At 41.0% G+C, this 11792-nt stretch overlaps 1 protein-coding gene across 1 annotated transcript in view; it reads left to right on the top strand.

The window, feature by feature from the left end:
- GOLIM4 (golgi integral membrane protein 4) overlaps positions 1-11792 on the top strand; it is a 98049-nt gene that overhangs the window by 57098 nt on the left and 29159 nt on the right. The window contains exons 5-6 of the mRNA XM_018557786.1: positions 2295-2445; positions 10569-10651. Of these exons, the coding sequence (XP_018413288.1) occupies positions 2295-2445; positions 10569-10651 (234 nt within the window). The remainder of the gene's footprint in view (positions 1-2294; positions 2446-10568; positions 10652-11792) is intronic.

Genomic DNA, 11792 nt, shown 5'->3' with positions numbered 1-11792 from the left:
GCTGATGCCTTAAGAGTTCCCTTCACTGGACCTAAGGGGCCAAGCCCAACCCCTGAAAAACAACCCCACACCATAATCCCCCCTCCACCAAACTTTACACTTGTCACAATGCAGTCAGGCAAGTACAGTTCTTCTGGCAACCTCCAAACCCAGACACGTCCATCGGATTGCCAGACAGAAGCGTGATTCGTCACTCCAGAGAACACATCTCCACTTCTCTAGAGTCCAGTGGCGGCGTGCTTTACACCGCTGCATCCGACGCTTTGCATTGCACTTGGTGATGTAAGGCTTGGATGCAGCTGCTCGGCCATGGAAACCCATTCCATGAAGCTCTCTACGCACTGTTGTTGTGCCAATCTGAAGGCCACATGAAGTTTGGAGGTCTGTAGCTATTGACTCTGCAGACAGTTGGGGACTTCTGCGCACTGTGCACTTCAGCATGTGCTGACCCCGCTCTGTCATTTGGTCATGGTTATGGCCTACCACTTTGTGGCTGAGTTGCTGTTGTTCCCAGTTGCTTCCACTTTGTTCTAATACCACTAACAGGTGACCGTGGAATATTTAGTAGCCAGGAAATTTCATGGATGGACTTATTGCACAGTTGGCAACCTATCACGGTACCACGCTTGAATTCACTGAGCTCCTGAGAGCGACCCATTCTTTCACAAATGTTTGTAGAAGCGTCTGCATGCCTAGGTGCTTGATTTTATACACCTGTGGCCATGGAGGTGATTGTAACACCTGAATCCAATGATTTGGAGGGGTGTCCCAATACTTTTTACAATATATGACAATATAGTATATATGTATGTATATATAGATGTATGTATGTATACATACAGGGGAAACTCGAAAAATTAAGAATATCGTGCAAAAGTTAATTTATTTCACTAATGCAACTTAAAAGGTGAAATTAATATATGAGATAGACTCATTACATGCAAAGCAAGATAGTTCAAGCCGTGATTTGTCATAATTGTGATGATTATGGCTTACAGCTCATGAAAACCCAGATCCACAATTTCAGAAAATTTTTGGCAGTGTGGGCAGGTGCCAAGTCCTGCTGGAAAATGAAGTTAGCATCCCCATAGAGATCGTCTGCGGAAGAAAGCATGAAGTGCTCCAAAATCTCCTGGTAGACGGCTAAGTTGCATTAGTGAAATAAATGAACTTTTGCACGATATTCTAATTTTCCGAGTTTCACCTGTATATCTTTAATAGTAGCAGTGCAGAATACTTTGGACATGATTTTTTTTCAGGAAAGCTGCATTGACCTTTTTAAAATAAAAAAAGTAATTTATCTAACACTCTCTGGCTGTAGCACTGTTTCAGTGATTTAGCTCAACCAAGCACGCAGACAATGAAATCAGACGAATATCAGGACTCTACAGCATATTTGTTGTAGGTTAGGTGTATAGTTCTGTTTACTTATGATGATTTTGTCAACTGTCAGTCCCCTTTGGGTGTTGCCATATTGTCTCATGCACAGCATAGGGAAGTTAAAGAGCTGTGAGTCATAGCCCATGCACCAAAGACACTTGTGACAGTCACGGGTCATTGGCCAAAGGTTAGAGATGGAGATGATAACGTAGCTGCAGACGTTTGACAAAAAGCAGAAATGTGTTTATCAATAACATACCGTTAATAAGTCTGATTAGGCTGCATATTTTGGGGAAAGGAAGAGTGTATTTGAAACAGCAGATTATGATGGCACGGTACATGCTTTGGGAATGGGAGGGTTCACTTAAATATTTTTTGTCTTGATGTTAGTGCTATAAATATATATAGATCTATTTTGACTTGTAAACTTTTGGTATTTAAATGGTAATTCCACTTTTCCAGGTGAATTTGGGAAAATGGAATTACCGCACCAATCTGCCCCCTCTCACCCTACATAAAATTCAGGACTCTGGTTACATTGTAACAGCCTTATATAGTATATAGCATGATATCATTATGCATGCATATACAGTATACATCAGCTGAAGTAGATCCAGGTCTGCATGAAAGATACACACAGAGGGTGACAGGCCGAACCGCTTGTTAATGTCTTGACAAGTTACACTCCTATAGGATTTCAAACCTTAAACAAAGGTGGCCCCTGCACAATCCAGTGCTTTATTAGTAACAAGATATTGGGAGCTGTGCAGCTTCAAAGAATGGCAGTCATAGGAAACGCAGGGTAAAAAGTCCAAAGGGGCAGATATCTGATATCGACCCTGGGTACCAGCAGGTCTTTGTCAATTTAACAATTTAACTTCTGATTCTCTGCTCTTGGAACTTTATTTTTATAGAGTCAACATGAGGAACTAAGAAAGAAGCACACAGAATTGCAAGGAGATCACCAGAAGCTAGGAGAGGACTTAACAGAATCCTTTAGTCAACATAAAGAGAAATATGTACAGCTGCAGCAGGATAAAGAACAAGAAGTATCAAAGCTTAAAGGTGAGTGCTGTTATTGTCATTCTATCTAACCTATAATGTTGTTGTTTTAGTTTGTACAGCCCAGGAAGTTTGACAGTTTTAAATTACTCCTATAGTAATGAGACTATGTGTACTGTCAAAGCTGTATTATCCATCTCCCAGAATAGAGATTCATGACGACACGCATTCTTGTCGAATGTTGCATTTTCCACTAGAATGCACATAGCTGTATATGTATATATTGTGATCACTACACTGCACATGTATCACTTTGTTTTGCCTGATGAAGGAACCGGATGCATTCTGAAACGTTGCTACACTTGGCAAAGTAACTTTAGATATTGAATAAAAAGAACTTTGCTTGGGGAGCCTTGGGAGTTCTGGTGACTTACTGTTTTGTTTATCAAACGCAGGATAATGAGCCCTAGAACTTGTCACAACTCTTTTAATAATGTGGGATACCTCTCATTTAACAGGTCCTAGTCTCCTATATTTTAGGGCCTTTTCTAGCTCCATATTAGATTGTTTTGTTTGTTTCTTGTCTTACTGTAGCTTTTACGAAGTACTTTGACTTTCTATTCTCGCTTGTTTTTCTGACATGTTAACTGCAGTATTCTGCTGCCCTGTAGAAGGCTAATTCACAAGTATAAAAGCATGTATTCATTACTCTTTATGATAAATACCTCATGTCAGCTCACATGATAGTTGGTTGTTTTTTTGGCTGGGTCAAACTGAAATAGTGTACAAAATAAGCATTGCTGTCCAACTTTTTTAGTTTTGGATAGAGAAGTGTGAGAATCTCTTTCAAGTTTTTATTGCTGTCTGTTTCGGGAGATTTCCCCACTTTTTCTGCCCAGTCCTTATTACACACAGGGTGTCACTGGGACAGAAAGTAAGGAAAATATCTCCAATGGAACAACCACAACAAAAAAGTGAGAGTCTCTTGTCTGGATTTGGTCTTTATTGTTTTTCCATGTTTCCCATCAAAGATATTGAGGGCAATTTATCATAACTGGAGCAGGCACAATCCGGAGCAGCTTTGCATGACAACCAACCAGCTACTATCTTTCATTTCATTCAGAGTATAATGCTATACTGATGCTCATTAAAAGGATAAGTGTCACCTACCTAGTAGAGACAGAGATGGCCTCTTGTGTACCGTCAGTCCAAGCACCCCTGAATGGATCACCAGGTGGTGCAAGGTCAGGATAGAGGGACAGGTTCCTGTTGGAAGTAGCATGGACCACTAGTAACTAGGCTGTGTGGGGAACCGGGCAAATTCAGATCAGGGACACAGCACCTGTGGAACCAGTAGACGGGTTGAACATCAGCAGCAGCATGTCACATGACAGGTGCGTTAAACGAGAACAGGCCGGGGGCCATCATAGTGTAGCAGAGTACCGAAATAGAGCTAGATGCATAGTCACAGAACCAGCAACTGGCCTTCCTGACAATAAATGTGGTTTAACCCTCAATAATGTCCTTGCCTAGCCTCTCCTCATAAGACCCCATACTTTAGTTTTTGTAAGTCTTGGCTTTTATTGCACAGCCTGCCCAGATATTACAGCCTGTACCTTATTCAAGTCATGTCACAGTGCCTGCAGGACATGCTGGGGTGATGATTGTGAACTGGCATAGGGAATTATGGAAGTTTTTCTCTGAACCACGGCATGTTCATGGGCAGCATGAAATGCTTCTAAATTGTACCCCTCTTACTCATCGGTGTCCTTAGCACATCCCTGCAAATCAGCTTTTTAGCTGAGCACCTCTGAGGCTAAGCAGCATAGCTGTCTTTGGGAATTTCAGGCTGATTTCAGAACCCTTAGGGCTCCTGGTGGAATTTTTGGTGCAGCCTAACTTAGAAGGCCATTTATATCAATGGGTTTCCAAAGGTGGCCGAAGAAAGCCAAGCAGGTCCAAGCGGCGCTTGGCTTCCCACAGGATTTCATGCTTGGCATCCCTGCTAATCACCAGCACAGTTTAAACAGGGAGCCCTGCCTGCTTCATCAAAAAAGAAAACCTCTATAATTTATGCTGATCTATCGATAACATTACAAGTCTGCATGAAGAAATACTTTTTGTCATAAAACAAAAAAGTTTTACAGGTGGCCCATTGTAAGGTCCTGGCAGTTCACACAGTTAAAGGCAGCATAATGGAGCTAATCTATGGGAGACCACTTGTTCCCAGCAAAAACATAAAGACAAATGCACAGGTCTTGGGACCTCACATGACTTTGATCTCTCTGTGCCAGCATCTCAGTCCACAAAGTATATGCTGACCCTGTATTATGCCGAAGCAAAGAAGGCTCTGGCCTTCAAGGTAGCAAAGAAGAGGAAGGGATTGTAAGGTAGAAAAGGAAGAGGTCTCTCTGTGAGAGGTAGTAATTACCTATTAATGTTACACTTAGATATTATTTATCAAGTATACGATTATTATCAGTCTATCATGAATGCTGCTGCTAGACTCATCAGCCTAACCAATCGCTCAGTGTCTGCAACTCCCCTCTGCCGATCCCTGCACTGGCTTCCAATTGCCCAAAGGATAAAATTCTAAATATTAACAATGACTTACAAAGCCATCCACAACTCTGCCCCCGGCTATATCTCAGATCTTGTCTCAAAGTATCATGCTAACCGTCCCCTCCGCTCTTTCAAAGACCTCCTGCTTTCCAGCTCCCTTGTCAACTCCTCCCATGCTTGCCTCCAGGACTTCCCTAGAGTCTCTCCTATCCTCTGGAACTCTTTACCCCATCCTGTCCGACTATCTCCCACTCTGACTGCCTTAGGCGATCCCTTACGACTCGTCTCTTCAGGGAAGCCTATCACACCTCAACCTAACCACTCAACCATCACGTTCTCAAACAATTCATCCACACACAGCTACCTCCTCATGTATCACTTCTCCCTCCCTTTTAGATTGTAAGCCCTCACGGGCAGGGCCCTCCTTACCATCTTGTCTTGATTTGTATTGTGATTGTAATGTTTTTCTTGTATTGTACAGCGCTGTGCAAACTGTTGGCGCTCGCTATATATATCCTGTATAACAATAATGATAAAGTTTTACATTTATTAAATGATCATAGTGTGGAATTAATGCACGTAAATCATTAATCAACTACAAAATATCACAACTTGACAAAAATCTTGCATAATTGGTGGTAAAACGAGACAAACATCAATACTGAACGGGAATGCTAGGTTTTGATGGAAAGGCCTTTTGGGTTTTATATTCCTTTTACCAAGAGCTTCTGCGTATATTTGTTCTGCTCTTTGCAGACGTGTCCCACCACAGTAAAAGTAAACACCTTAGCGTGCGTTTATATAAAGACAAGGCCAAAATGCACAGAGGCTAGCAAATAAAACAATGTAAGTGTACAATTTTCAAGAGAGTTTATATATGCCTTTAGATTAGTTACATGAAGGAGCAGAATGGGTTTAGATTTAATTTGTGTACCAATGTTCAAGATTCTGGCACATGATCTGATTTACAGGATTACCAGGTGCAGATGTCCAATCCAAGCTCAATCTATACACAGTAAGGGTCCCCACACACCTTACGATTATCGTACGATAATCACGGGAAATCCCGCGGTCGTACGATGATCGTAAGGTGTGTGGAAGCCGTGCGACCTCTACTACTGTAAGGTCGCACGACTTTAAACTTATGGACATGTTTGAAAACCCGCCGAGCATCGTACGATGTTCGGCGGGTTTGTGGCATGTCCGTACGATAAAAGCCGTAAGGGCCAGTCGGCATTTGTTCGGTTGGAAGCCCGCCCCTCAGGGGGCGTGGCTGGCGTGGCTTGCGATCATCGCAAGTACGATCTGCCTATGCAACATAGGCAGATCGTACGTTTTTTTTTAAGTACCTTACAACCATCGCAAGACAGAAGTCTTGCGATAGTTGTAAGGTGTGTGCCCAGCCTAATAAGCAGTAGTAATCACCAGATGGGCGCTCTCGAGTTCAAGCAAAGGCCAGGGTGGTTGCGCTGTGTAAAACTGTTATGCCCCCCTGCTGGATTCTCCAGAATGTAAAATGAATGAACATATTTAGTGGTGACTTTGCCAACCTCATAAAGAACCAAGGTGGAGGTGGGGGGTGAGTAATATGTGAGGGAGCTCCCGCCTCTGAAATCTCCAAGACATTTAAAATATAGTTCTTTCAGTCAACACGCTTGCATTCATCAAAAATGGATTTTAGATTAACATATATTTTTTTAATATCTGAAGACTCCTAAATTTTAGGTGCAATTTAGGGATTCCGGCATCAGGAATTTAGTGATTTCCTGCAGCAGGAATCCCTAATCTGCCCTTTACAAGCAGCAGCTGTCACCCATTCAAGTTAATAATCAGGTGACAGCCGCTGCATTTGAACGACAGCACACCACATGTGCTACAATTACATGCAGTGTGCGGTCAATCACTCTCCCTGGACGCATTAATTGTGCATGCAGGGATAGTGGTTGATTCCTAACCGCATGTAATCGTATCACATATGATTTGATTACATGCGGTGTGCCGGCGTTCAAATGCAGTGGCTGTCACCTGATCATTAACTTGAATGGGTGACAGCTGCCACTTGTAAACAGCAGATTAGGGATTCCTGCTGCAGGAAATTGCAAGTTCCTGATGCAAGAATCCCTAATTGCATCTAAAATTATATTGTAGGTGGTAATGGAGCCTTAAAGGCAGAAGTGTAAATAAAAAGGTCGAAGTGTAATTAAAAGTCAAACTTTGTGTTAACTACTTGAAACTTACTACTAATAGAATTAACGTTATTGATATTTGATATGCAAAAAGCTAAACTGATTATTTTGTAACCCACATTGAAAATTGAGGAAGTCATTGGGGACAGTACACATTATACATTAGACTTTTAGTTTGACAGCACCTTGGGTATTAATTTTTTCCAGTCTCTCTTATTTCATAGTGAAAATGTCAATATGTGTTGCTGCTCTGCAAACCACTAACCTGAATAACTTGACCTATAATCCATCATCATATTGTGCTCTCTGTTTGTGGCAAATGAATGTTATTCCTAATCAATAAGTAGGTATCTACCCTTTTTATATTCTCTCCAGTGTACTGCATGTTTGATGTACAGATAAGCAGTTGTGAATTCTTTGTGGCTGTTTTTAGCAACAGACATTCCCTTTAACAATTACAGCCCTTTGCTGGAAAGCTGCACACAAAAAAAGCACATTTCTGTTTGCAGTGGAAAATTGCCATTTAGGTTTTACTAAAGTAATTGAACAATTCTGTGTGAGAGACCCATATTTCCAATGCAATGCATAAAGAAATGGGAAGAGAGTATGTTACCTAAGATAAGCATGACGTGGTTTATTTGTATGATAGATGGTTTACAATTATAAAGAATAAATGCTGCACATTTTTCACTTGTGCACAGACCTATCAGTCTTTGGTTGAACATAGTGTTTCTGAATTTCATGCACATTACTTTAGAAAAGCCAGTGTTCAAAATATAGTCTTTAAATTGGATTCCTTTATCACAAGTTACCCTTAAAAAGTGTCACATTTTTGGGCGGTACATGGCATCTGAATTGCTTCCAAACAGTTCTCTGTTTCAAACAACTAAAATATTTTGAGATCTGCTCTATTTATAAAGCAGAGAATTTGACATTCACTGCAGGTGCATGCATTTTAAATGACTGTCATTTGATTCACCACAAGCGAATGTTTGGTCACATTAAGTGGTTTATAAATATGCCCCTATAACTCATATCTTTCCAATGCTGTTAGCAGTTTCCCAAAACTTGGTCTGTGAACGAAAGTTTCTTTGAGAAGCAGCCCTCTGGGATGTACATACCAATGGTTGGGAAACATATATGTGTATAGGCAATGCACTCTACTCTTCCAGTGTCTGTATTATACATTGCATTGATTATCTGCCTTTTAGACCTGATGATAAACTTTTCATGATCATGCTACTGCCCAGTCCAGAATCCCATCTACTTAGCAGAAAACATTGCCATCACAAAGAAAATTCTTATTATTATTCTATTCTTATTCTATAAATATCATTAGAGTGGGCAACCGCTGGGGACAGGTTGGAGCTTCTTTTTTTTTTGGCAAAGTACCCAATGCACGGGGGTCCACAATGGCCTTTTTGCAATAATTCGCCTTTTTTGTCGGACCTATGTAGCAAGCCGCATTAAAGGCCAGTGTCAGCAGCGGTCACTTCAGAACTGCTTTTTTTCCACATTGCCAAGTCCATGGCAATGCAAAAGCAGCTGTAGCAGGTCGAACACAGTTTACCTACAATAAAATCTGAATTATCTCAAGTGTCTCAAACTTATGTCAAAAACACGTTGACATTTAGCCACCAAAGCCTGTTGACATAGGCCCCAACTTTGTTAAAAAGACCTTATCCTTTCCTAGCCACTAACCGAAGGCATATGATGGAATAGCACCAGGTCAGTATGTCTTGCATCAGCTGCCTGCACCCTTCTACTATAAGTTCATGGTCACTACAGCAACCATGAATTTATAACAGAAGGCTCTTCTGAGTAAATGAATAGCTGATCACAACCATTCTTTCATAATATAACTGCCCCAACCCAATCTGCCCCAAACCCTGATAACCACTGCCGCCCAGCCTGTCACTGATCCTCCCCACTGAACACTGTCAATCTGCAGAGACAGCAGGTTGTGGAGGGGACACACAGGCAAGCAGAGTGGCAGCACCCAGCGGGAGAAGAGGGATCGTGACCGGCAGAAAACCGCGTGGTTTCATATTTGCCAGTCCTTCACTTTCCTGAATAAACACCGAAGTAATCAGTTTTGATTACTCCAGTGTTCATTCATATATAGTCATTTTTTCCTCCTGTGAATGAATGGGAAGTGCTGTGTACAGAGCATTATCTGTTCAGTAAATGCTGGGGCTGCAGAGGACATTGAGCACTTAAAGCAGAAGTAAACTACTGTGAGCTGGGTGGGTTGTGCACATGCACATTATTGCACACTTAACTTACAAGTGTGCCCTTCTCCAGCGCTGTTAAAGATATATATGTGTGTGACTCCTCTTCAGCCATTGAGTGGCCACTGATGATGTAGCTCCTTAGTTTCCTCACTTCCGCTTTAATCTGTCTCTCTATCTCCAAAGATAAATAACAGGGGTCTGTATAGACTCCTAATATTTCTATTCAAGCCCCCTACAGTAGAGTTACAAAAAAAATTATAAATAAAGTAATAAAAATCTAAACAAAATAAGAAAAAATAATTACCCCCATGCACACACACACATAATGTATACATGCACCAGTGGGTGCTCGTTAAGGTGCGCAAACCGTGTGACTGCACTGTGAGTTATCGGTTGCTTTTTATTTCATTACATTAATTTAACCCTGCACGGCAGCATGTTGTGGACTGCATAATTTTTAACAACCCACACCAACACAGGGTGCTGCAGATTGAGCATTACCACAACGCATAGGTGTGATGCCAGCCTCCGGATTGTTGGAAGTTGCTTGTAGTTTCGCAAAAAAGGCACAACTTATCATTTACAATATTATTTATTAACTCATTACAGTTCTATCTGTTAAATGCAGTGGGGATTTTGTAAGATTTGTTGTTTTTGTGTGTTAATGATTTTAGTGTGTTTTTATTGAAAATATAATTTTGATAAATATTTGCACTACTACTACTACTACGAGACCTACAAAAGCAGTAGCAACATCTCATTTAACCGGCCCAAATGAATGGTTTGGGGGTCTTTTACAAACTCTGGAAGCTGTAAATGAAAAATAGGGAAAAAAGTGAAACATTGCAAAAATGGTCTGGCCACATGAGGTTAAATGTGGAAAGCAGGGCCTGGCAGTGAAAAGGTTAATCAGCAGCAGGTTAATAGTTATGAGAAATTGTCACCGTAGGAAAGCCCCTTTCTGATGCTGCTGCCTGTGAAAAGCAATCATATACGATGAATGGTCACTCGGGTTTGTATATGATTTGGGCATATGATCACAGTGGGATATAACCCCTGAAGCATGAATATAGCAGGCCATGCATGGGCTAGAAAGATAGGTAAAAACTGTTGCACACTAAATCAGTCCTAGCATTTGACTTTTTTGGTTGTATTTTGTCAGAAATCATTTAATTTCACACTACCTTTTAATTGTTTCCAACAGAAAGCATATACAACCTAAGAGAAGAAAATAGGCAGCTAAGAAAAGCCCACCAAGATGTCCACACTCAGCTGCAGGATGTCAAGGTAGGTAACCATTCTAAAACATAATGAAATAGTGCGAGTATGGGATAATATGCAAAACATAAATAGAATATTAATCTTTCAAAGGATCAGCACCCACGTAAACAAACATAATATGGTAAACTGCTAGCGCAAGCAATTCTAGAAGATGACGAACCTACCGATAAAGTAAACCTAAACACTAAATTGAAGGTAGATTGTGATGACAGCAATTGCTAGAGATTTTCTTCCTATTTATCACTGTGTCCCTGAACAGCTCCTGGGATCCTGTATCCATGCTATAAAAGAGGCCTCAACCTCGGCTAAGTCCAGATTTAGCCCTGCCCCCATGTTCTTTGCCTCACCCCTTTCATGTGAGCTGCCACCTCCAGATTTTGTTGACCTTGCAGAACGTTCATTCTGTTGAATTGGACCTGCCTAAGGCAACCACATTGTTGAAGCAGATGTGCCTTGCAGGGTCCGCAAGTATCTATGGTAGTTTTCAAATTAATATCTATGTCTCTGCGTAGCTGCTTGTTTCAGACTGTGCACAGAACTTCACCTCTGCCCCAGTATTAAGCTCTGCATCTTGTGCCAAGCTTCACTCCTTATTATTCAATGGCTAAAGACTATACAGATTTTGGTGGCTTTGTCATTTGAAAGAAGGGTAAAACTTACAGGGTTATTCACAAAAGGGTGAAGAGTTTGGAGAGGGCAGGAGAAGTGAACAATCTAGGACAATATAGCTGAAATGGAAAATTCTCCAATTCAGCTCACTTTCCAGTCAGCTATGTTGTCCTAGATTGTTCACTTCTCCTGCCTTCTCCAAACTCTTCACCCTTTTGTGAATAACCCTGTTAGTAAAAGGTCTGATGTTTAATAGCAATGGGTGGAGCACAGCATCATGAATGGACCTAAATCTTGGAGAGTATTCAAGTTCTGTAATTGATCTGAGGATCAATTTGGTAACATAGGCTCCACATTTTTTTCAGCCCTGCTGGTTTAAAGGAGCCTTTTTAGGTTTGGTATGTTCAACAAATGCTCAAACTATATGGTAACTAGGCTTGTTTATATGGGCACTACTTCTATTAAGCAGATTTGACAGTTGAATGAATGGACTGATTGACAGAACTATGATAAAAGGAAAAAATTACTTGTATATTAA

The sequence above is a fragment of the Nanorana parkeri genome, unplaced genomic scaffold (assembly GCF_000935625.1).
Source record: "Nanorana parkeri isolate BGI_ZX_2015 unplaced genomic scaffold, ASM93562v1 scaffold303, whole genome shotgun sequence".
NCBI lineage: Eukaryota > Metazoa > Chordata > Amphibia > Anura > Dicroglossidae > Nanorana > Nanorana parkeri.
This window is presented reverse-complemented; position numbering and strand designations above follow the sequence as displayed.